At 42.8% G+C, this 26755-nt stretch overlaps 1 protein-coding gene across 1 annotated transcript in view; it reads right to left on the minus strand.

Annotated features, from left to right (window-relative positions):
• Positions 1–2475: 2475 nt before the first annotated feature.
• LOC122811319 (MOB kinase activator 1A) overlaps positions 2476–26755 on the minus strand; it is a 782470-nt gene continuing 758190 nt past the window's right edge. Inside the window, exon 6 of the mRNA XM_044083085.1 lies at positions 2476–6286. Within this exon, the coding sequence (XP_043939020.1) occupies positions 6209–6286 (78 nt within the window). The 3' untranslated portion in view covers positions 2476–6208. The remainder of the gene's footprint in view (positions 6287–26755) is intronic.

Below are 26755 nucleotides of genomic sequence, written 5' to 3' on the forward strand. Positions count from 1 at the left end.
TGGGTGTTAGTTTTGGAACTGCAACCATGCCCAGGATAACATTTCCTAAATGGCTGAAACCTCAGTGTTAGCTATACTATAACTGATGTGGACACATCTGCAACCTCAAAAAGGAGCATTAAGAAGCTTTAAATATGTCACCAAGAAATGTGCACGTCTTCCCTTCCCTCTCACTGTTCTTCACCTTGTCCATAGTTTAAGGACTTAACAGATCAGCACAATTAAATGAAAAGCTGAGGAAGACTCCGTGAAACCCAACAGGCATAACCAGGAGAGAGATGGTGTTGGATGACTCTTGAGCCGGACATTCTCAGTGCACCATCTGCTGCACTGTGCTCCAAACGCATGGTGAGGTTTGCTATAACAGACAAGGTAGCTACATGAGTGGAAGGAGTTCTGACCATATCGGATACCTTTGCCACCTTTTCATCTACTATTTCAATCTGCAGGCTTAACATGTGAGAAAAGTAGTGCATCACCCTTGCATATACTGTTTCTCACAGGGGCCTAAAACTCTACATTCCTTCGCTGGAGGTTGGAATGCAAGGCTCTGGAGAGGAGGTGTCCTCTTTAGGGTTGCAGTACTAGCAACAGTGTCTATTATGGAATTCTTGAACCAACAGTTCTAATCTTTAGGAGGCTGGACGTTCATGTCCGGTCATCTAGGCACTGCAGCCAAGACATTAGTCTCATGTCTCCCTGGTAAAAAAAAAAAAAAAAAAAAATTTGCATCTTGTTTGCAGCAGGAACCACTCCTCAAGATACAGAACACCCACACTCTTCTGATCTTCCTTGCATTAAACACAAGAAAACTCCCTGCGCAATCAGTGTCAAAAATAAAGACTAGAAAATGCCCAAAAATGTGATTTCAGGTACCTATCAAAGATCATCAAAAAGTCAACCCCTTTCATGTTTACAGTACTCTACTAAAACAAATAACAGCAAGAGAAATGGATAACAGTCAGCTACTACTACTCAAACTTGCACAAAGCAAATATACTTTTCATAAGGGACCAGTGAGGGTGGGGTAACTGGTGCCACATGTAAAGGAGTTAACATATGCATAACTGGGAAAAAAAGTAGACCACATAAGTGGCTTTCATTATGATATGTTAAACAGAGGCCCCATCTGCCTAAGTTGTTGGTAGCTGAGGTATATGTGAAAGATCCCACAGCACCCATCAAAAAGAATAGGGGAAGGTCCCAAATACCCTGGCCACATTTCTTCTAGTAGTACAAATACCATCTCAGATCTCCCCTGAAGAGAAGCTACTAGCCTAATGGGACTAACCTGGCCAACAAAAGTATAAATAAAATAAATTATGAAATAAGTGATGCACTTGATAGTTACCTGCTCTGATTTCAAGGACCATAACTGCAATCCTCAAAAAAGCAAGTTGTGACTTCAAAAATGAGGAATACATAGAAAAAATTGCATATTTTATATATATATATATATATATATATATATATATATATATATATATACATATATATATATATATACACACACACACAAATACAAAATCATGAATATCTAAACAATAAATAATGACAAAAATATCTAAAAGCAAAATGTTGACAAATCAAAGCCCCAACGCGCCCCCCCACACACACACACACACACACCCTGCTAATTATACATACCAACTCTGAGGCTGCACAACAGTAGGGAAAGGATATAAATCCTTCCTTCTTATAACTTCAATTTTGTTGATATTTTGTGTTAAGATTTTTTTGTCAATATTTAGTGTTTAGATATTAATGCGTTTAAATCATGTTATATATAGTTTGAGCTCATGGTTTCTTGGGGAAATTGCCCCACTCCAAAGTACAGTGACACTGAAGTTGTAACAATAAATACCAAAATTTGTTGTTCAGAAAATGTATCTACAATTACATTTTTAGAGATTTAGCACCTTCAACTTTGAGACATACACCTACGATTAGTAGCCCAATGACATATCACAGCTGCAAGGACAGTTTAATACTCGGTATATGCAGGTTACAGTAGAAGGACCAGAAGCAGTCACAAGCAACACTACATTTGAAAATACTGCTTGGTGCAGATGACAAAAGCGTTGACCAAAGATGTATTAGATATAACAGCATATCACTGAGTGTTACAGTCACAGTGATAATTTATATTCTAGAGTAGGTTATACAGAATTCTGGGACAAAGGCTGGCACTTTAGTTTCCCCTTCTTCTGCAAGTACCTAAGATAATACATTCAGATAATTATAGTGATATGCAACAGTAAAAGTGCATAAGACTTTTCAACAAAGATAAAACAAAGATATATAAAAAGCCAGCCTTCTAAGCAAAGTGAATGTGCTCCAAATGCTGTAAATGTGTACCACATTAAATACAAAGAATACTCAAACAAAAAACAACGGTCAATCTTATTTCAGGTGCATTTTTTCACAAGAGACCAACACTGTCTTTCAGAAAGACAAAACATTACACACCACTGCTTTACGGGAAGATTACAGATCTTTCTCCTTTATTCCTTGATTTAAAACAATTCCAGACAGTGTTTGGTATGAAAAGAAGAAAAACATGCAAAGCAAATCTTCAGTTTAGGATGCAACTAACTGGGTCTAGGAATACAGATCCACTTTTAACGGTGTAAGTTCATTCTTCTTGCAGTTAGATTTGTGCCACCAATGAAACGCTTTATAGGGGTAAGCAAGCCATTCCCTCTAGAACTTGTAGCTGAATAAGCCATTACTGCATTCCCTTGACCAAAACCCCCTTTGACTGTTTACAGCACTGACAGAATGGTTTCACGTACATAATGACAATAAAATCAGTACAGCTGCAGGAAGGAAGCTACACCTTCTACTGCAAACTGCTGACATGAAGTCGACAGATGCAAAACTATTTGTTTCATTTATTCAGCTGGCCTACATTAAATTCATAAAGACCACCGGATGGAAAACACCCTTGTCTAGGGGTAACGTTTGAGCTTTGGTCTACTTTAGAAATAAGTCACACAGAAAATGTTAAGACTGGGAGACTTAAGCCCAGGATACAAGACACTGCTTCTATTTTTAAGCAGAACTCTCAACTTTGAACAAATGCACAAAATCAGGGACTTTTTAAATTACTCTCACTGAAAAGAGTAACAGAAGATGTTTTGCATTAACATGCATTTTCTGAATAAGCAGCATAAAACTGATATCAGCAATATTCACTGACTGTGATCCTCACTAACTTAACAGAAAAAACAAAAAAATTATGAGGTACAGGGCAAAAATATGAGGCAAAACTGGGGACAGTTGAGAATTATGCTGCAAGTCACTAGTTCATTACTAAAGTGCCAGCCAAGAGACTACAGCTATGAGTTGTAAGTAAATCACAGTGTTAGGCAGCAGCAAGGCAACATTTTAATATAATGCATCTGCAAATGACCAGCTGAAGTAGGAAACACAGCAAGCCCAAGGTATGGTTCTGATGCAAGATCATCAAAATTATGCAAGTAAGGCACAAAAAGATGCATATTACTGATGGGGGGGGGGTGGAAAACACATGAAACAACCATGTTCTGACGCGTCAAGTGCAATGATCAGTATGCAATCACACAACAACACTACAAAGCATCATAGCTACTGTATAACAAGCAATATCCAGCAACGACTGAAGACCTATGTGCCTAAACGAGGCATACTGATATCCAATATCACTATTCTTCATGCGTGGAAACAAGAAGAGACCTTTTCACTTTCCACTGTCATTTTATAAGTAATGGTAATACTGTTTCAGATAAAATGAATACCAACAGTAAGTTACACAATGTTTGTGTGCATCTGTCCTAAAAACTATCTGAAACCCCTCAAGTGAAAGAGAGGACACTATACAGTACTACAATGACTTCCATACAAACACATGCACAAAACATGCCTGCAAAACATGAAATGGCAATAACCATGAAGCTATTCCAGGGTGCTAAACAATATTAAAAGATAATTTATGCCTACTATAAATAAGCAAACTAGGCAGAAAGAGGTGCTTACCTCCTTCAAATGCCACTCAGTGTATTTAAAGGACAACTCCACCCTTCAATATACAAAAAACTTAGTTTATTTTGCCCCCCCCCCCAAACTAATAATATCTTATGAATATTGCTTAGTGCTAGAAACCTTTCAGTACCTTTTACAGTTTCTTTGTCTCCATGCAATCATGAAGGGCTAAGCATTTTTCTCTATTCAGATGTCATTACTACAGAAATGAATGTGTCAGCCTGCATTACTCAGAGTAAACATACAATTTTTTGTAGTTTTCAATGTTGAATACTGCTCACAAGTTGACATCCTGAGACTGTCTTCCTGAGAAAAGTAAAATGTTCTAAATCACCTGTAACAGCCAAAGTTAGTTGCAGAAAGAAACCTATACATGATGAAAACAGACTACTAACTACAACAGCGCATCAACTGGTAAGCACTATCATTATGGCCAGTAAAATGTTGCCTTTATCCACATAACTAAGGCAATTATGAATTACTACAATAAGCTTTCATTTGCATTATATGGTCACTGATGTACAAAGTATTAGTCAGATAAATGAAAAATGTTGTTAGACTTGCGTGACAACACTTTCAAATCTAAGCAAGAAGATGGGGAGTGTATACACACACATTTTATATATATATATATATATATATATATATATGCACACACACACACACACACACACACACACACACACACACACACACACGGAAGAAAATGTAAATGGTCCATGAAAGACTTTTTAGTAACTCACAGAGACAACTAAAGTGGCAGGTGACTCACAGTACTGTTAAGAAAATATGTATTATTTCTGCATTTAGTTATAGTATGTGCAGGCTGTAACATATAATGGGAAAACAAACTGCATTATGCAAACAAGAGGAGGTTGAAAAAAGTCATGGCATTTCCCACAATGGTAATTCTAAATTTCAAGAAATTAAATTATAGTATACAGCAAATTTGACAGATTAGTACAACACAGTATCAATAACGTGATTTCAGTTCTAGGTGGAGTTTTCCTTTAAAAACAGATCATGCTTTCTTTACACTGGTGCTGACAAGAATGTGAAATAAAATGGATTATTCAAACCAACCTTTGGAAGCAATGAACCTATTTTATATGTTCAGAAAAGTGTGGACTCTTCCCCCAAAAGTTTTCCTTATTAAATTTCCACGCAACATATTTTCAGGAGTTACAAACAAAAGTACAAAATTACAGGAGACCCAACAGCATTCACCTTAAGATCAATGAAAAGTACATTGAAAACAAATGCACTCAGAGCAAAAGAAACTATCTGTGGTCACCTACAGTACAGAGAAACTGTACATTGTGATGTCCATGAATAGAACACCTAGCAAACCAATACTTGCACGCAACTGGATTAAAAATCTATAAAAATTATAGTGTGCCAAAAGTCATGGCAGATAAACCAAGGAACAGAAAAGCCAGAACAGTCTTTTGGCCACTTAGCCTTTTTTATACTACTTGCTATACAACCATAACGCACATCCAAGTTAAAAATATAAATGCTAACATTTAAAACCTTTTTAACAAACATCTGTGTGAAATGTTAAAATTTCTATCTGCCTCATGCTTAAAATAGTGGTTTAACAATGAATTGAATGTGAATGAATAATTATTAAACACTACAGAACAAACTACTGGTGTGACCCATTAACTCTGAAGATGCACTGCATTCCCTAACATCTGGGCAGGAAACAAGCTGCCAGCCAGGAACGCTACACAGTTTCTTCACAATTAACTTTTCTCAGCACTGAAGCAGCAGCTAAGATGGCATTCCAAAAAAGCTGTAAATAAACGCTATCCAAAACATTTCCCTTTCAGAAAAAAAATACAGCAGGTAAAGCACAAGAATCCCCCATCCAAAAGTTCCTTAAGAAGCAGGTACACGGCTGCGCAGACATTCTGCATCTATGCACTTAAGTACACACTATGCCTGTTTTTGAGCACTTGCTTTTTATCCACCCCCCCCCCCCCAAAGAGCTCTGTCTCAGTATTATATACAGTTTTCTAAAATAAACCTGTAAGACAGTCTTTTCTTTTTTAGGTGCATGGCAGCACTACTGCACTTGTTGCCCAATGGGTCAACCACCAAATATGAAGCTGGAACACTAGGAAATGGAATGATGGGCACACATTTGCTGGAGTAGATAATGCTTAAAATGTCACATGTTCTATCTGTCTCTTGAACCCAGTTTTTCAATGAGTTCCTGCAGTGGTGCTAGTTCCCTTCGATCAATCAAGTTGAACTCCTGAAAAAGAAGAGGTGGTCTGTTATTAGCAGTTGCACATTCTCTCTGTGATACTAACAACTTTGCTGTTTCAGTCAAGTAGTTCTACAAATAACTCACAGTAACAGTAGATATTTAGAGAGACCACTCTGCAATAAAACTCCTTATCCGTGGGGAACAGCAAAAGGTAGGTTCCTGTCCTCCTGGTATTTCCGAGATTTTGATGTCCTTCAAGCTCTCCCGGCACACTACATGGTGGTCTTGTGCATGGCTTAAAATTGGAACAACTTGTGACATTTTTAGCTTCTTTAATATTTTTCTCAAAAAAAAAAAAAAAAAAAAAAAAAAAAAAAAAATTGTTCCTGCACAGGGACATCATCTGCTTGCGCAGCCTGCTTAAGGACCTTCTTCTCCATGCCTGTGCCATGAACCCCTACCTACCCAACTATCTTATGAACTGTTTGTGCACCTGATCCCCCTACCCACCTACCTTCCTTTCCCCTACACTACTTATGGGTCCTACTATTGTTTGAGTAATAACTTGATAAAGCTAAGAATCAGAAAAATACAACTAACTGCTGTTATGTATTGCTAAAAAACAAAAAGCTTTTTTGCATGGTGGGACGCCTCTTTGTATCCTCCATGTGCGGGACTTTGCCCCACATAACTCCTTTATTTATAAATACCCAATACCAACTCCACAGTTGCATAATTGAAGAAAAATGGGAAAAAAATCATTGCTGGCACTGAAACAAAGCACTCACAATGATGTACTATTACAAACACCCTTTATCAAGCTACAACTCGTCCAGTGGTAAGCGACAACTTCTACAAGCAAGTGCTGGTTTACTCAGCCACTAGTAGAATGACCACATTTACTTGTTATTCACAATCTCTCTCATGGTGTACAACATAATGCAACATAATAAGGATAATAAGTTTCCATTACAATCCCAGCTGGAAATGTGCTTGAGAACTACAATCACAGCCCACTACACTGAACATCATCCACCACAGCAGCAATCTTTAAGACCATTGCTGCTCATGGCATTTGTGAAGCAATGACATGGATGCCTGTCCACACCTTTTGTGAACACTAAAAGTTGGATACTGAATAAGAAAACATGGCAGGTTTTGCCTTTACTATTTCACAAGGCACAACACACCACCAGCCAGTGGGGTAACTACTGTACTGCTTTTGTTTTCTTCCCATGCATATGCTAAACTCACTATAGAAACTTCAGGCAACTATGTAACAGCTTATAAATCAGACACCTTTCAGTCAATGCCATGAACACCAAGAATGTTTTTCACGATAGGAATTTCAATACTCCTATGGAACTTTACTCAAAAGGTGCCAAGGTTCAAAGACTATGCAAATCATTGAACGACACTGTTTTTCTTAGATGTTTGAAGTGCATCATCCCCCCCCCCTTCAGCAATCATTTGATTATGAAATGGGAGGATAGTAGAGGGTTCCAAGGGATTATATTTTGCAGTGGCTGGAAGGTGAACTTGTACACAGGAACAGGACAGGGGCTTCTCATCAGGCGGTCTGCTAATTACTGCATAACCTGAAGTTAACTGCATTCTTTGGGACATTTATTATAGATGAGCACACCAAGAAAATATTTTCTGTTAAGGCAACCACAACCTCCAAGTACTCAGTCTACTGGATCTATTACGGATGAAAATTTACGTATGTAAAAAGATGGCAGTACATGACTGCTTTGGACAAAAGCATAGACAATTTACTCTTGTTTCACAACTGCTCAGCTTGGAATTTTTTTTTTCTTTATCACTGGGGTTACTGCTCAGGAGCATGACTTTGCTTAAAGTGCAGTTTCTGAATGCCACTTGTATCTCTGAATGCTTCAGTTAATTAATCCTACTGCTGAAACACTAAGAGTATGTATATGAGTGGGAGGAGGGGGGGGGGTCCACAGCCTGTGATCTAGAGATGCTGAAGTTTGTGGACTGCCACAATTGTTCTTCAAAAACACAACTGGAAACTTTGCTGCCTTTAGTTCTGCTTTAATTTTGGAGCAACAGGACATTATAGAGCTTAAATTCAGCAATCTGCATACAGTAACTCGGGACATTGTTTGCATGGTGTTAGCAGGTTGTATTAATTTAATTCATTATTTATTTTTTTTTAAGGATAATTTAGTTGGACTGTTAAGCTTATGTTACCATGCAGCTTTTACACTGTTAAAACCAATTTGTTCATTATAGGTTGGTCTAGGGCCTATACAAGCCTAGCCATAACAATTCCCTGGCTATTTCTTCCCACAACATTTACTTCCCTGGACCCCTGTCTAGCAGGGCAACTGATGTGATCCTCGGGGTGAATTTCCTATGTCCCATCCAAACATCAACGTTCCTTCTGAAGAGGGCCAAAGAGGCGCTCTGCTTGACATGTATTGGCAGTCTATTCCAGAGTTTGGGGAGTCTCTGGGTCAGGAACCTATTCCTCCAGCATGTTTTGTTCATTGTGATGACAAGGTTTAGATCCCTGGTGCGTGCGTCGCTGAGGGATTGAGATTTCTTTAAGTGTAGCATGTCCAATAGCTCTGGGTTTGACATGGCCTTGTATGTTAGGCAGAGATCGCCTCTGAGTAGACGACATGCGACAGAGTATAGCTTAATCTTTTTTTAGATGGCCAGCATAGGGCATCTGCTTTAGGCCTGTGATTCTTTTAGTGTGGCATTTCTGCTGCCTTTCCAGTTGTTGCAGATGACTCGAGAGGTACATACCAAATGGGGCATTGTAATCTATAAATGGGAGTAATGAGGGATGAGTACAGTGGGACAATGACCTCCTTTTTTCTGGATGAAAAGCCCTTAGTGATGAGGTGTTCCACATAGAAGGATTTCCTGACTGTTGTGGCGATGTGGTTATCGAAGGTGAGATCACTGTCCACCTCTGTCCCTAAGTCTCTTATCACACTTTTGGTGTTTAGTGTACTGCCACCTATGTGGTAATTCATGGGTACATGTTTTTTTCCCAAAGGGTATAACTGCACATTTCTTGGCATTGAGCTTGAGCCCATGACTCTGGCACCAAGCATCTGTTTCTTTAAGGCCCTTTTGTAGAATATCCATATCATTTGGGGATTCAATAATGGCTGCCAGTTTGCAGTCATCTGCGAACTTTATTAGCCTGAGTCCCTTAGTGTTGGCCTGTACTTCAGATTAGTAGATGCCAAACAAGAGCGGTCCCAGGACTGAACCAGGTACTCCACTTGTCACATGTCTTGAGTTGGCTACTTTTACAGTCTGGGTTCTGTCAGTAAGCCAGTTGGCAACCCATCGAGTGACGTAGGGATTAATGCCCAGCTTAGTAAGTTTATCTATGATTCCAGAGTGGGGGATGGTTTCAAATGCCTTGGCGAGGTCCAGATAGGCTGTGTGGACCACCTTCGCTTTTTCCACGGCTCTGGAGACTGATTCGAAAAACTCAATCAGGTTCAGAAGACAAAATCGGCCCTTCACGAACCCAAAATGTGTGGGGTCCAGTGTTTGAAGGTTGCCAATGTCTTTGTTTATAAGTTCCATGATAATACGTTCCATGGCCTTGCAGATCAGGCTCGCCAGACTGATGGGGTGGTAGTTCCCAGGATCCAAGGTGGATCCCCCCTTGTGGAGTGGGATAACTGTAGCTGTGCGCCACTCAGTGGGCACAAAGCCTGATGTGAGGCGATGATTAAACATGACACTTAGGGGAGGTGCCAGTTCATTTTGTAGTTCATGTAGTACACAGCCTGGGATGTCGTCTGGTTCCATGGATGCTGTATTCTTAGATTTGATGAGTGCGTTTTTTACCTGTGTGGCCGTTACCGGAATTTGGCAATCTTTCGGTATTGAGATGAGCCATTTAGGGGGTGACGGGGGGGGGGGTGAAGTTTGCACTGAATCGATCTGTCAGGATATTGGCAATATCCTTGGGATCAGTATATTTAATGCCATTCTGTTGTAGCTCAGAGCAGATCTAAGCATTGCCATTTAGATTCTTGACACAGCTATAGAATGTCTTGTGGTTGTCTTTGGAATCTTTGGCAATTTTATTTTCGTAACTAGCTTTGGAGGATTTTATGAGGGATCTCAGCTTCTTACTGAGGCTGGTAAGGGAGTTTTTTGCATCCTGGGATTTTCCTCTTTTCTGCAACAGTTTCTTCCTTTTGTTGTAAAGTTTGTTTATGGCAAGGGACCACCAGATTGGCTTACTTTTTTTTGGAGGAGAGCGTCTTGGTTCTATTGGGGATGGCACGATTCATGCACAAGTGGATCTGCTCGTACAGTGCCTTAGTGTAGGATTCAGCAGTCTTTCAGTTCCTGTCTGCATGGGGGTCATGAAGTTTGTCACTTCTGAATTGAGTAGCATGAAATTGGCTTTGGAGAAGTTTTTTATGGAGGTTTCCTTACTGGGGAGTGGGGGTGAGATGTGGATGTTAAGGGTGAGTAGCTTATGGTCTGACCTGACCAACGAGGGGTGACCTAGGTGTGGAGCATCAATTTCCCATGTTGGTAATGACCAGGTCTAGGATATTGGGAGCCCCTGGTGGGACTATGGATTAGCTGATCCAGGGCATTGGAATTTATGAATTCCAAGAACTGTTGGGCAAAGGTGTTGGTACACGAGTAGTTTTCCCAGTTAATGGCAGGGTAGTTGAAATTACCCAGTATTAGAGTGTTTGGTTGTATATTAATATTTTCCAGTATGTTTAGAAATGTGTAGTGAGAATCTTGGGGTGGATCTGTAGCAAGCTACAATTTGGACTGCAGTCTTACCTAGTGTTAGTTGCACCTGGAGAATTTCAGACACATTGTGTTGGGCAAGTAACCTGGTAGTCTGAATAATTAGGGAAGATACATTGCAGAAGGACAGAAAAAATCTTGAATCAGTGACTTGGTTTCTGTATTGTTTCATTAACAAGTCTTTTGTTTACATATACTCTTGTTTATAACTTACTAGCACTCATTGAACTTCTGAACATCATATTGAAATGGTTGGAATATCAATTGATAAGGACATCATTTACTGATAACAGAATACCAAAACATCATGCAATCAAAAGTAAAGTACCTTAAAACGGATTTACTGCATGTCCCCTACTTACATTTTTTGACACTTCATACATATGAAAAAAATATATTCAGGTTTAAATTCACCTGAAAAACTTAAAAAAAAAATTTTGTTTTGTAGGGAAGCAAGCTTTTCACTTTCATCCATACATGGGGACTTCACCCCCCACACACACCCTTATTTAAAGATATTAACTCCACAATTCTACCACCAAAAAGAAAAGTGCACACAGACGTAGACACCACCATTGCCAATGCACAAACAATCTGGAATGGCAGGGGTTGTGTACAAGTAATGTCAATTGCCATGTTAAAAATGGGGAGGGGGTAAAAAGTACAGTTTTGTACCTACCATAAATGTAGATGTCCGAATTGGATAGCATCTGCAGTCATAACAACTGGGTTGTCCTGTCGTCAGGCAGCCCTTCAGTCGGCCGGATTCCAAAGTCCGGGTCCGGCCTCGGCTGATGTCGCACTTCACCCGACGTCATCTCTGTTGGCCTTCGGGTATAAAAGCATCAGCCGACGCCATTTTCTTCAGTGTTTCTTGCCCCAGATGCCAGAAGCCCTATAGAAGGCTAAAAATTTTGGATAGATGCCAATGTTTCCAAAAGATAGAGGTAAACACAAAAATAAGCATGTATGTACATAAATACAAACAAATACACCATGAAAGAAATCCCCCCACTAGCTAGCTATTGGAAGGGTAAACACCCTAGGAGTACCACAGAGGGGAAGGAGGGAGGGTAATCCTGACTGCAGATGCTATCCAATTCGGACATCTACATTTATGGTAGGTACAAAACTGTACTATGTCCTTCATGGATGCATCTGCAGTCATAACAACTGGGTAGAATACCATAGCCAACTAGCGGAGGAGGATAAAAGTAAATTATGGTGTGTTTAGGATCCCTTGCAGAACAGCAGTGGCAAACCCTGCTCGGGATCTGGAATATAGAGGTAAATTATAATGCTTGGCAAATGTATGCACGGAGGTCCAAGTAGCCGCCTCAATAATGTCTTTGGTAGCCACCCCTCGTAAGAAGGCTGTGGTAGTGGCTGTTGCCCTTGTAGAATGAGGTCTTATGTTCTGTGGAATTGGCTTTCCATGGAAGGAGTAACAGAATCGTATGCAATTTCCTATCCATTTGGAGATTGTCTGTTTGGAAATAGCTTTTCCTTCCCTTCCTGTTGCATAGGCTACGAAAAGTTGGTCAGTCTTTCTGCTATTTTTGTTCTGTCCAAGTAGTAGCGTAGCTGTCTATGTACATCCAAGGTATGCAGTATTCTTTCCCTCTGTTTTGTGGGTTGGGAAAGAAGGTAGGCAGGTGGATTGCCTGGTTTAAAGACACTCTGGATACCACCTTAGGCATAAATGTAGGATTAGTCCTCATGGACACTCTATCTTGGTGGAAGATTAGAAAGGGTTGCACTGCCATTAAGGCCTGTAGTTCTGAAACCCTCCTTGCTGAAGTAATTGCCAGTAGGAAAGCAGTTTTCCATGACAGGTGTTGTAGGTCTGCTGTTGCTGCTGGTTCAAAAGGTGATAGTGTCAATTTTTCTAGCACAAAGTTCAAGTCCCAAGCTGGCAATGGAGGTTTCCTTGGAGGTTTTACATTCTTGATTCCTCTGAGGAACTGCCTGAGCAAAGGGTGTGAAAAAACAGGTGGATCAAAGCTGTATTCTGCTGAAATAGCTGATGCATGAATCTTGATGGAGGAGTGGGACAGGCCTGAATGAAGTAGTTCGGCCAGATACTCCAGAATGTTAGGCATATCTATGTTTGATACATCTTTTCCTCTTTCAGAACTCCAAATGACAAACCTTCTCCATTTCCCAGCATAATTCCTTCTAGTTGAAGGCCTGCGTGCTTCAAGAATAATGTCTTTAACTCTTTGTGAAAGTTCTGTATTAGCAGCTGCTATGTGATGTTCCATGCAGTCAGTTGCAGCGTTTTAGGTTTGGATGCATGGTGCTGAATTTGTTGTGAGTTAGCATCAAAGGCATCAGGGAATTGGCCACATATTGTTCCGAGACATGCTCCTCAGCAGTGGGTACCAATGCTGTCTTGGCCAGTTTGGAGCTATCAGGATTATCCTTGGACGTTCCTCCTTGATTTTTAGTAGTACTTTGTGTATCAAGGGAAGAGGTGGGAATGCATATGCTGTTAGGCCTTTCCAGCTGAAGGAGAGCGAGTCCACTTTCCATGCTAGTGGGTGGAATGTCCTTGTGCAGAATTTTTTGAGCTGGTGATTGAGAGGTGATGCGGATAGATCTATCTGAGGCATTCCCCATTTCTTCGAGATGGTCTTGAAGATATCCGGGTGCAGCTGCCATTCGTGGGCATCCGATGTGGTCCTGCTTAACATATCTGCTAGAGAGTTTTCTTTTCCTGGCACAAATATTGCCTGTAACTGGATGTTGTAGCTGAGTGCCAGGGTCCACAGCTCCAAAGTCATTCTGCATAGGGGGTAAGAATGAGTGCCTCCCTGTTTGTTGATGTACCACATGACTGTGGTGTTGTCTGTCCTTATCATCAAGTGGTCCTCCTTGAGAAATGGTCTGAACTTCTGGATTGCCAGTTTTACTGCCAGCATTTCTTTTAGGTTGATGTGCAGGTGAAGTTGGTCCTGTGTCCACAATCCTTGTACGCATTTGTCCAGCATATGCGAAACCCATCCTAGGTCTGAAGCATCTGTTGTGATGGTCTGGCTTGCTTGACCCTTGCGAAAGGGCAGGCCTGGGTTTGACTGGCATGCCTGAGCCCACCATAGGAACTCCTGTTTTAAGCATGGTATTAGTGGGATTTCCGTTTCTAGGCTGTGTCTGTGTTGGGACCATAAATTCTTTAGGCACCACTGTAGTTTTCTCATATGTAGTCTGGCAAATGGAACCAAGATTATGCATGATGCCATGAAACCCAAGGCCTGCAGTACCTTTCTTGCTGTTAACTTGTTCAGTTTTGTTAGTGCCAAGAAGTAAAGAGGGAGTTCTTTTGTTTTTCTGTAGTTAGGAATGCCATTTGTCTTACTGTGTCCAATTCCGCTCCCAGGAAAGTCCTTGTCTGGGATGGTATCAGTCTTGACTTTTGTAAATTGACTGTGTATCCCAGTGCTTGAAGCAAGTAAATGACCCTTTGTAAATCTGTTGTCAGCTTGCTTTTGTTGTCTCCTTGTATCAGGCAGTCGTCCAGGTATGGATAAATTTGAATTCCTGTAGTCTGCAATGGGCGATTACTGATGCCAGGCATTTTGTGAATACTCTGGGCAGTAGATAAGCCAAAGGGCAATGCTGAGAATTGATAGTGCTCTGATCCTGCAAGAAATCTGAGGTATCTTCTGCAGATTGGTCGAATGGGGACGTGCAGGTATGCCTCCTTGAGATCTAGAGTTACCAGCCAACACTCCTTGCCCAGCATGGGAAGAAGTTGCTGTAGGGTCAGCATTTTGAATTTTGGGACAATGATGTAAGTATTCAGGGTGGACAGGTCTAGAATTGGTCTCCAACTTTTTCCTTTCTTGGAACTAGGAATAGTCTGGAGTAGAACCCCTTTCCTTGCTCTGCTGTTGGCACTTTCTCCACAGCTCTCATGTTTGCTAACTCCATTATCTGTTGTAGAGCCTCTGTCTTTTGATTTGGAGGTAGATTTGGCATTCCTCTTTTGTCTGGTAAAGTGTGGAAGTGGAACCGGTAACCTTGATCTATGGTTCGTAAAATCCACTTGTCCTTTGTTGTGTGGTGCCAGTTTTTTGAAAATAAGGTTAGCTTTCCGCCTAGAGGAGCTGCTATTTGTTCCCTGGTAGGCGGGTTTAGGATTAAGTCACTGTGGCTGTGTTGATGTAGTGGCAGGTGTGGAGTCTGTGCCTCTGTTGTTACCTTGCCAGTGTCGTCCTCTGTAGGCACCTCCTCTGGATTGGTTTCTGCCTCTGGAACGTCTATTCCTGCCCCTTTGAGATCTTGTGGAGTCAGGAAAGGACCAATTTTTGGCAGGCCAGTTCCTGCTAAACCTTGGGGGTTGAACCTGCAAGAAATCTTTAACTGTCTGGACTGATTTTGCCTTTTCTTCCATTTTCTTCATAACCTGCTGGGCAGGTGTACCAAACAAACTTGTTTTATCCATAGGAGCATCTAGCAATTTAGATTTAACATGATCCGGTAAAGCTTGCTCCTTTAGCCATGCATGCCTTCTAATTACAGTGCCAGTCATGGCTGATCTAAATGAAGCCTCCAGTGCATCATAGCCACATTTTAAAGAATGGTTACTAACTTGCTGTATGTTATTTACCATTTCTAAAACATATTTCTTATCAAGAGATTCATCAGTGGTTAGCTTTTTAGTTAACTGATCAAGCATAAACTCTTGGTATTGTATCATGTGAAACTGACAGTTTAAAGCTCTAGCTGAGAGAGTGGCTGAAGTGTAAACCTTTTTACCCCATCTGTCTAATGACCTTGCTTCCCTGTCAGAAGGAACAGGGTTTTTAGCTATGGTCGCTACTGCCTTGGGACCCTGGGAAATAGTTTCGGGTCTGCAAGAGGGGCCTTGTAAAGGTGGTGATGAGTATCTGGCACCCTGTAAAATCTGTCTGGTTTGGCAGGGGCTGGGGTAAAGAATCTGGAGCGGAGCAGACATCATTGAAAGCATCATCCACCACAGAGAGAACAGGAGGTATAGCTAAGGGCCTGTGCTGTGGAAGGTGCAAAAGGTCCTAAGTCTTTTCCTGGAGTCTGAAAAATCCTGTTGCTGCCATTGGAACTGTTCTCGCATGGCATGCAAGGTTTCCCCAAAGGAGAATTCTTCTGGTGGGGAAGCAGCTGGAATGGATTCTTCAGCATCAGAATCTTCAAAATTGGAGAAAGGAGCCTCTGGCTGGTCAGTTATGTCTGATTCATCAGCAGAATCATCAGAGGACACTGGCTCATGGGGCTCTGCCCTAGGTCTCTTCTCTGGGGCTGAGAGGCCCTGTCTGGGTGAGATTGAGATCCTCTAATTAATGAAATTAAATCTTCTGCCAAAGTAAGCATTTGAGAACTGGAAGAGGGCCTGGTTGAGGGGGGTTTAACAGGCACTGTTTTAGTAGTCTTGGCTGCTTTAGCCCTGGCGAAGGCCTTAATGGACATGGCTGCTGGAGGCCTAGCAGCACCACGTGCTGGGGTAGAGACATCCAAGGGAATGGTGTCTGATAAGTCAGTGCTAAGCACCGTAGTGGGTAAAATTTCTGAGGCCGATTCAAGAGTGTTAGCAGGGACCTCAGTTGTAGAGATAGATTCAGCTGTATTTTGATCAGTTTTCTCGGTTTCCGCCGAAACCGAGACACTCGCGGTTTGCTTAACCATGGTTTCCGCCGAAACCGCGGTCCGCGAGTGTCGGTCTTTTCTTTGCGTTTTGGCAGAATGCGAGTCGGAGGATCCGACGGCATAATGTACGCAAAATCAGAACCGAAAAACTGTTCTGCAAACTCAGACCGACGTCTAAGCGTTCGTCGGTTGAAAGAAGCACAGGACGAACAGGCTGCTACGTCGTGGGCTGGGCCTAAGCAAGGCAGGCAGTAAGAGTGGAAATCTTTATGAGGTATTTGTTTCCCACAGGTTAAACAATTATTAACTTTTTCTGACATCGGCTGAGGCAAGAAAGAGTCCCCAACGGGGTACTTAGCTTTAGAAGTCTTCGAAGTAGTATTCGGTAGTAGTAATCTCTGGATCCGACCGACCGGCACTTGCGAACAGCTTCTGCTTCGGGTGCCACGCGGCAAGAAAGACTGAAGAAAATGGCGTCGGCTGATGCTTTTATACCCGAAGGCCAACAGAGATGACGTCGGGTGAAGTGCGACATCAGCCGAGGCCAGACCCGGACTTTGGAATCCGGACGACTGAAGGGCTGCCTGACGACAGGACAACCCAGTTGTTATGACTGCAGATGCATCCATGAAGGACATCTACTACTTATACTTGTACATATAAACTGCTTTTGTATAAGTTTACATTTCAGCTGTTTCTGTAGTCCAGAGTCTCATTACCTTAGCCACCATTTGCTTACTGTACCTACTCTGAGCATGTCATCTAATCAGACAATGCTTTGGGGAACTTGGGAAACTGGACTAGGCTCCTTAATGCTTTCCTGAACTGCATGCCTAATAACTACCTATGAAACTATATATGTTCATCATATTGATAACCTTAGCTATATTGTTTATATCCTGCCAAGGGCATAACAGCCATCCAACTTCCACAACATCCGAGTACTTTCCATGTACCCAGACCATTAGTCGGGCTTGAGCAGCTGGACCAAATGATAACTGGTTAAATGAAGTTTCAACCCAATATATTTTATATTTTGAAAATTGGCCAAAGGCCATTGTAGCATGCACAACACTTGTTTTAAACAATTTGTTACATTAAAAGTATGTGTGTTTGCTGATTGCTGCAGAGATTTGAAGTTTTACAGACATTTTTTTATTTACTATAGTCCCATCCTGCTTGTTGATGTACCACATCAAAGTGGTGTCTGTTTTGATCAGGAAAGTCCCTGGAGAGAGAAGGGGCTTGAAAGCTATCAAGGCGTGTTGCACAGCCATCATCTCTTTTTGACTGATGTACAGAGGGATTTGCTGTGGGCTCCATTGGTCCTGTATGCACCTGCCATCCAGGTGTGCACCCCAAGCATAGTCTGATGCATCTGTGGTGAGGGTCTGGATGGTTTTCTGAGGCAAGGAATTATCAGTAGAAGAGCTTCCAGGTCTTGACAGTGTTGACACCAAAGGCTCTTTAGGTACCACTGAAGTTTCCTCATATGCAGTCTGGCATATGGAATGAATAGTATGCAAAATGCCATGAACCCCAGAGCTTGCAGGATCTTCCTTGCAGTTAGCTGGGGCCTGGGTGGCTAGTTGAGAGAGGTAGGTTGTCAAGAAAATTTGTTTCTCTTGTGTAAGGTATGCCATCTGGGATGCTGTGTCCAGACCTGCTCCCAGGAAGATTATCCTTTGGGTAGGCACCTGCTTGGATTTCTTTTCATTGATTGTGTACCCTAGGGTCTTTTACAAAGGCCAGGTGCTTGAGCAGCTTTTCCTGGCTGTCTGCCTGAATAAAGCAGTTGTCTAAGTATGGGCAAATCTGAATATTTCTTTGTCTGAAAAAGGCAATGGCCGGAGCCAGACATTTTTTTAAAACTCTGGGAGCAGCAGATAAGCCAAACGAACTGAAAGTGTTGAGATCCTGCCCTTGAGTGGAGATATTTCCTGCATGACTCCCTGATAGGAATGTGGAGGTAAGATTCTTTTAGATCTAGGGTGGCTAGCCAAGCGTCCTTGTAGAGCATGTGTAGCAGCTGTTGGAGGGTGAGCATTTTGAATTTTGGGATCACCAGAAAAAAAAGCGTTTAGAATGGATAGATTGAGGATGGAGCGCCAGGTGTCCTCTTTTCTGGGTACCAGAAATAGTCTGGAGTAGAAACCCTGGACTATCTGTTCTGTAGGAGCGTGCTCTACTGCCCTTATAGAGGGCAGGGAAAGGATTTGCTTTTGAGCCTCTGCCCACTGATTTGGTGGTAGATCTGGGAACCGTTTTGTGGTTGGAAGAGTGTGGAAAGAAAATTTTTATCCCTGAAACACAATGGTCAGAACCCAGTGGTCCTTGGTGATGGTGGCCCAGGTGCTTGAGTGAAAGGAGAGTTTTCCTCCTAGGGGTAACTGAAGGTGGGCAGAGGGAGGGGGTGGAGGAGGAGAGTCATTTTGAGTTCTTACTATAAGGGGGTGGCTTAGAACTCCCTGGTTTTGAAGTGGAGATAGTCCACTGCTTAGACCTCTGCACTCCCTGTGGCTGCTGTCTGAGGGGTCTGTTTCCACAGGGCCTAGGCTGGGCCGGTTTACTGGAAGCAGGAAAGGACCACTGTTTGGAAGGACAATGCCGGCTGAACCTAGGGGACTCGACCTGCAAGAAATATTTAACTGTTTGCATAGATTTTGCTTTTTCTTCCATCTTTTTTAAGACCACTTCTGCCTTAGTGCCAAATAAGTTATCTTTGTGCAAGGGGGCATCCAACAATTTAGATTTAACATGGTCTGGCAGGGGCTGTTCTTTAAGCCACGCATGCCTTCTAATGACAGACCCAGTGACTGCTGCCCTACAAGAAGCATCTAGAGCATCAAAACCACAGGGCAAGGTGTGTTTAGTTACTTGGCTTGCAGAATACATTAACTTTTGTAAAGCTTTAGATTCTGCCCAAGAAGGAAAGGAAGACATTTTTCGTTTAAGGAGTTCTAAGGTATGTTGCTGAAATTTCAGCATATGGAACCGACAATTTAGTGCCCTGATAGCAAGAGTAGCTGAGGTGTATACTTTTTTACCCCATCTGTCCACTGCTCGGGAATCCCTGCCCAAGGGGGTGGGATTTTTAGCAGAGGTTGCTTTGATCCTTTTGGCCCTTGAGAAATTACCTCAGGGTCAGCTGTAGGATTTTTAAAAAGATATTTGGGAGAGTCAGGGGACTATGTAGTAACTGTCTGGTTTTCTGGGAGCTGGAGGAAGGGTGTCAGGAGTCAAGCTAGATTCGAGGAAAACATCCTCCACAACATCCAAGACTGGGGGGATGGCCAAGGGTCTTATGTTGTGGAAGATCTAGGAATTCCCAGAGTCTTTTTTTTTTTAGACTGAGGGTAGTCCTGACTCTGCCATTGGAAATGCTCCCTTAAAGTATGCAGAATTCCCCAAAGGAAAAATCCTATGGGGGAGAGGCTGAAGGAATGGAATCCTCTGCATCAGAATCCTCATAAGTGGAGAGGGGTTGCATATCTTCATATTCAGATGCATGAGATTCATCTGACTCTTGTTCAGACAAAACTACAGGGGACAAATCTCTTTTCCTTTTGGAGGGGGTAGCTTTGTTTCCCCAGATCAGCATAAGGTTTTCCACCACTTTAAGCATTTGAGACTGAGGCAAGGTAGCAGCCGCCTGAGAGTGGGTCAGTTTCTTGGGTGTGGATCGTACCCTGGGCCTAAGAAACTCTTCATATTTGAAAGAATGGTAGTTGCGAAAGAAGTCGGTTTGTGTCTAGATTCGATAGTGAAGCCGATGCCTACTCAGTAGCTCGGGACCCATCCAATGTAGAGACTAACACAGGATCCTTAGTTGAAAAAGAGCTTTGCGGCATACCAGACCCTGAAAGGGTCTCTGTAGCGGCCTGCGAATCAACAGAAGTGGACATCAGGGACCACGAAAGCACCTCAATGAGTAACGGAGAACTGCTGACTAGCTTAACGGAAGCGTCGTCGGTAGGTTTGGACCTGTGCGGTCTTGTCTCTGTCTATTTTTATGTTTTTTCGGAAGATCTGTTGTTGGATGGCATACCAAAGCCATATCCGAATTTGAGGACTGCAAGCAAAAATATCTGGCTACAATAAGGGCTCGAGGGATAGTTCTGGTGTTGAACAAAGCACAGAAGTGACAATGGGGGATGTTGTGGTCTGGGCCTAAACAAGTGACACAGTAAAAGTGGAAGTCTCGGTGTGGTATTTGCTTTCCACAGGCGAGACAATTATTAGCTTTTTCTGACATCGGACTGTGCAAGAAAAAAGGATCCCAAACGGGGTACTTAGCTTTAGAAGACTTCAACTTCAATTCGGTAGACTAAAATTCAGGTAATGGCCGGCACTCATGCAAACTGCTTCTGCTTCGGGCTCCATGGCAAGAAAGACTGATGTAATGGCGTCGGCTGCCTTATTTTATCTACTGACAACCTGACGTCAGTCCTCAAGCAACAGCAACCGATGCAGAAATACTACGTCTCTGGTATTCGGGCCGGCTGATGGCTACCCTGGCAGGGATAACCCAAATGTGATGACTGCAACAGTGAAACACGAAGAACATCGGAGGTGGATGGAAGCAATTCTGAGGGCTTATCAGCTGAAACTGATACAGTGATAGGGTCAGCTACAGGCATTTAAAAAATGTTGCCCCCTCATGGACCTTGAAGAATCTGTTAGGCCTCCGAGGGGCAGGGGGTTGTAAATCAGTATTCACAGAGGCTGCATTAAAAGCATCCGGAAAGGCTGGCAAGACTACAGGTATAGCTGAAGGAGTAGGAATGTCCATTTGTTGGAGTTCATAATATATTTTCTGAACTTCTGTCATCTTAGTGGAATCCCACTTAAACTCTCTCATTTTGATATCCTCACCTGGAGGATCTGTCTCCACAGAATCTTCTTCTGGGAAGGCATAACCAAGGGGAAATGGTAAGTGGGAGACAGAATAAAGAATCCTCTGAAGAGGAGTCCTCAGCTTCAGGTTGAGAAATATCTTGAGCCTGAGGTGTAGAGCTAATTACAGAGGGAGACAATGGGGAGGATGAGGGCCGTAGCAGGCCTAAGAGCCATAAAAGCATTGAAGAGGCTCTGAGAAAATGCCTGCCAGTCTGGTTGGCTCTCTACAGGAGAAGAAATGTGCTTTGGTTTTCTTTTCAGGGAAGGCCTAGTGGGTGTAGGGGCCAAGACAGGCTTAGGTTTGCTGCAAGTAGTGGAAGGACCGTCTGGGCGGCCAGTACAAGCCAAGGCTCCCCCTCACCGGCAGTAGCAGACATCTGCGTTATCTCCAAGGACATGCCTTCCACTCTGCAGCTTCCCCAGTGGTACCTGCTGAATCCACACTGGCAGCAAACGGAACATTCCTCCATGCTAATGTCGGCCACAGGAGGGACGTCGGGTGGAAGAGGTGCAGCAATGGATTCAGGCCTGCACCAGTAATTTTTAGGTTTTTGTTTTCTGGCCTTAAGATCAACAGCAGTTTCACTGTAAGGAAGGGATACTGAACTTTAGTGTGTCTGCAAGTAGTACTGCTGGAGTACTGTCACATTTCAAAACACTTATTGGTGTGTTAAGGGCCAAAGTAGAAAACTCACAAGCTGTGCACATCAATGACTGGTATTTATCTGCCACAGTATCACTTACTTCTAGACGTTAAAGTACTTCAACCAGAAACTTGCTGAAAATTCAAATCATCATGTTTTCTCAAGAAGACAGAACACAGGATTATGATCAGGCCTCTGATGCTTCTGCCCACCAAAGGAACTCTGCCCTTAGACAAGGTAGGATAGGAATCACTGTTTCCAGGTCCTGAGAATGTTGACACCAGAGACTTTTTAAGTACCACTGAAGTTTCCTCATATGCAGTCTTGCATATGGAATTAGCAGAATGCATGAGGCCATGAACCCTATGGCTTGCATATTTTCCTTGCAGACAGTTGGGTTTTGTTGGCCATTAGTTTGAAATAGTTTGTCAAATGGACCTGCTTTTCTTGAGTGATGAATGCCATCTGAGAAGTTGTGTTCAAGCTTGCTCCTAGGAATACAATTTGTAGGCTGGGCACCAGTTGTGATTTATTTTCGTTGATGGTGTATCCCAGTGAAGCTAAAAGTCTTTTAACAAATGCCAGGTGCTGAAGTAGCAATTCCTGACTGTCTGCCTGAATCAGGCAATCGTCCAAGTATGGGTAGAATTGAATATTTCTCTGCCTGCAGTATGCAATGGCTGGAGACAGGCATTTTGAGAATACTCTGGGTGCAGTAGATAAGCCAAAGGGAAGTGCAGAGAACTGATGGTGCATACAGTCTGCCCTGAAACGTAGATATTTCCTGCAAGACTCCCTTATGGGGATGTGCAGATAAGCTTCTTTTAAGTCTAGGGTGACTAACCAGAAAGGTGTTGAGGATTGATAGATCCAGGATTGGGCGCCAAGAGCTCTCTTTTCTGGGCACCAGGAACAGTCTTGAGTAGAAACCCTGCCCCCTTTGTTCTATTGAAACAGGTTGTATAGCCCTGATATGGAGAAGGGAAAGCACTTGCTTTTGAGCCTCTGCCCACTGGTTTGGAGGAAGGTCTGGCAACCCGTTTTGTGTTGGCAGTGAGTGGAAGTAGAATCTGCATCTCTGGGATACAATGTTTAGAACCCATCGATCCTGAGTAATGGACATCCAGTTTTTTGCATGAAGGGCAAGGTTTCCTCCTAGGGGCGCAAGTATTTGGTCATGGCTGGGAAGGATAATTGGAAAGTCATTGTGAACTTTTTCCATAAGGGGGTGGCTTACCACTCCATGGTTTTGAGGCGGAAACACTCCATTGTTTAGATCTTTGCATACCCTAAGACTGTAGTCTTGGTGGTTCGTTTCCCCTGGGTTTGGACTGAGAAGGCCTGAGAGGGACTGGAAAGGACCAGTTTTTTGAAGGCCAATGCCTACTGAATCTAGGTGTAAGAAAATCGTCTGTTTACACAGATTTAGCTTTTTCTTTCATTTTTTAAGAACAACTTCTGCATTTGTGCCAAACGCATGCTCCTGATTTAATGGAGCACCTAGCAATTTTGCTTTCACATGGTTAGGCAAGACTTGTTCCTTTAGCCAAGCATGCCTTCTCAGTACAGACCCAGTGACAACAGCCATGCAAGATACTTCTAAGGCATCAAACCCACATTTCAAAGTATGTTTACTAACTTGGTTTGCAGAATGCATTAACTCTTGTAAATCTTTATTTTCTGCACAATCTGGAAGTAACACCATTTTTTGTTTAATTAGTTCCATAACATGTTGCTGGTACTTCAACATGTGAAACTGGCAATTCAAAGCCCTAATGGCAAGAGTTGCAGAGGTATATACCTTCTTACTCCATCTATCTAAAGCTCTAGAATCCCTGTCTGAAGGGGTAGGGTTTTTGTATGTAGTAGCCTTAATGCCTTTAGGTCCCTGGGAAATGGTCTGTGCATCAGCAGTAGGATTCTTAGAGAGAAATTTGTGAGAATAAGGTACTCTAATACCAGTCAGGTTTTCTAGGAGCTGGTGGTAAGGTGTCAGGAGCAATACTGGACTCCAAGAAGACAGTCTACAATAGCCAGGACAGGGGGTATAGCTAGAGGCCTGTGCTGAGGCAAGTCTAAAAATTTCCTAGTCTCTATTTTTGGACTGAGGAAAGTCCTGGCATTCCCAGCGCAAATGCTCTCAAGGTATGCAAGGTCTCACCAAAAGAGAAATCCTCTGGAGGGGAGGTAGAGGGAATGGATTCCTTTGCATTAGAATCCTCATAGGTAGATAAGGGTATGTCATGGTAATCAGAAGGGTCAGCGTCATCAGACTACTGGTCTGTAGAATTAGAAGTAAATTCAATTCTTTGTCTTTTGGCAGGGGAAGGCTGGCTTCCCCTAATTAGAGTAATAAGGTATTCAGCCATTGTAAGCATTTGTTTTTGTTCCATGGGAGGATGAGCATGCGCTTTGGACGTCGGTTTTCTATCTGTAGTGCGAAAGTACAGTTGTGTACCTACCATAAATGTAGATGCTGAGTGTATTCTCTGTTGCAGTCATTACTCTTGGGTTATCCTGCTGGCAGGCTACCCGCAGTCGGCCTGAATTCCAAAATCTTGGCCCGGAGTCAGTTGCGGTTGCCTCTTCCCTGACGTAAGTGTGCCAGGGGTATAAAAGATGCAGCAGACGCCATTTTCTTCAGTTTTTCTTGCCCCAGATGTCAGGTGCCCCCAAAAGGGTAAGCTAAATAGATTATGCCAATAAACATGCATGCACTAAAGTAAACATTTCCTTCATCTACAAGCAAATACACCACATAGGTTGTATAGAATAGAGAAATACAGATAAGACCCAGCAAATTAAAAGGGGATAGTGGGAGGGTAACTTGGACTGCAACAGTGAATACACTCGAACATCTACATTTATGGTAGGTACACAACTGTACCATATTCATCGTGTTTCACTGTTGCATCATTACTCTTGGGTTGAATCCCAAAGCTGAGGATGGGTGGCTGGGCTAAATAGGATTAGGAGAGGCTATAAGGCCCTGCAGAACTGCAGTGGCAAAGCCTGCTCTGGATTTAGAGTAGAGAGGTAAGTGGTAGTGCTTTGTAAAAGTGTGACTGAACTCCAAGTTGCAGCCTCTAAGATGTCTTTGGTTGGTATTCCTCTGAGGAAGGCTGCTGAAGTGGCTGCTGCTCTGGTAGAATGTGGCCTAATGCCCTTAGGCACTGATTTGCCATGCTGTGAGTAGCAGTAACGAATGCAATGGCCTATCCATTTTGAAATGGTCTGTTTTGAGATCGCCTTTCCTTGTGATCCTGCAGCATATGCCACTAAAAGTTGCTCAGTCTTTCTGAAAGCTTGAGTTCTGTCCAAGTAGAAGCGTAGCTGTCTGTGTATGTCCAAAGAATGCAGAAGTCTCTCACCCTTGTTCTGTGGGTTAGGATAAAAGGTAGGCAAGTGAATGATTTGGTTAAGGGCCACACTGGACACCACCTTAGGCATAAATGTAGGGTTCGTCCTCAGAGAAAAGTACAGTTTTGTACCTACCATAAATGTAGATGTCCGATAGATATGCAACTGCAGTCCTGACATATGGGTTTGTCCTGCCTCAGGCAGCCCTCGGTCGGCCAGATTCCAAAGTCTGGGTCCGGCATCGGCCGATGTCGCCTCCTCCCTGACGTCAGAACGGCTGGAGTATAAAGGCATCCGCCGACGCCATCTTCTTCAGTGTTTCTTGCCCCAGATGCCAGGTGCCCTCCAAGGAAGGCTAAATTTTGTGAATGGATTAAACAGAAAAAAACAGACATGCACAACAGTAATAAACAGATACACCATGACATAGAACCCCAGCAGATAGGTAAGGGGAGAAAGGTCCCAAAGGAAAAACAGAGGGGTAGGAGGGAAGGAAAACCTGACTGTAGTTGCATATCTATCGGACATCTACATTTATGGTAGGTACAAAACTGTACTATGTCCTTCAAGAACGCAACTGCAGTCCTGACATATGGGTTGAATACCATAGCCAAGCTGGGGTGGTAGGACTAAGCAAGAGATGGTGTAGCTAGAAGGCCCTGCAGAACTGCCGAAGCAAAGCCTGCTTGGGATCTGGAGTATAATAGCAGGTTGTAGTGTTTGGTAAATGTATGCACGGAGCTCCATGTAGCAGCCTCTAGAATATCTTTTGTAGCCACTCCTCTTAGAAAGGCTGTGGATGTGGCCATAGCTCTGGTGGAGTGCGGTCTAATATTAGCTGGCACACTTTTTCCATGGAAAGAGTAACAGAATCTGATGCAGTGTCCAATCCATTTTGAAATAGTTTGTTTGGTGACTGCTTTTCCTTGCGCTCCAGCAGCATAGGCTACAAACAGTTGGTCAGACTTCCTGGTGATCTTTGTTCTGTCCAAGTAGTAGCATAGTTGTCTGTGAATGTCTAAAGTATGCAGCAGCTTTTCCCCTTTATTTTGAGGGTTAGGAAAGAAGGTAGGCAGATGAATTGCTTGGTTTAGAGACACTCTGGATATCACCTTAGGCATGAATGAAGGATTGGTCCTAAGAGAAACTCTGTCCTGATGAAAGATGAGGAAAGGAGGAACTGCCATGAGGGCCTGTATCTCCG

Source organism: Protopterus annectens, chromosome 9.part0, assembly GCF_019279795.1.
Source record: "Protopterus annectens isolate FY-2018-M chromosome 9.part0, PAN1.0, whole genome shotgun sequence".
Lineage (NCBI taxonomy): Eukaryota > Metazoa > Chordata > Ceratodontiformes > Protopteridae > Protopterus > Protopterus annectens.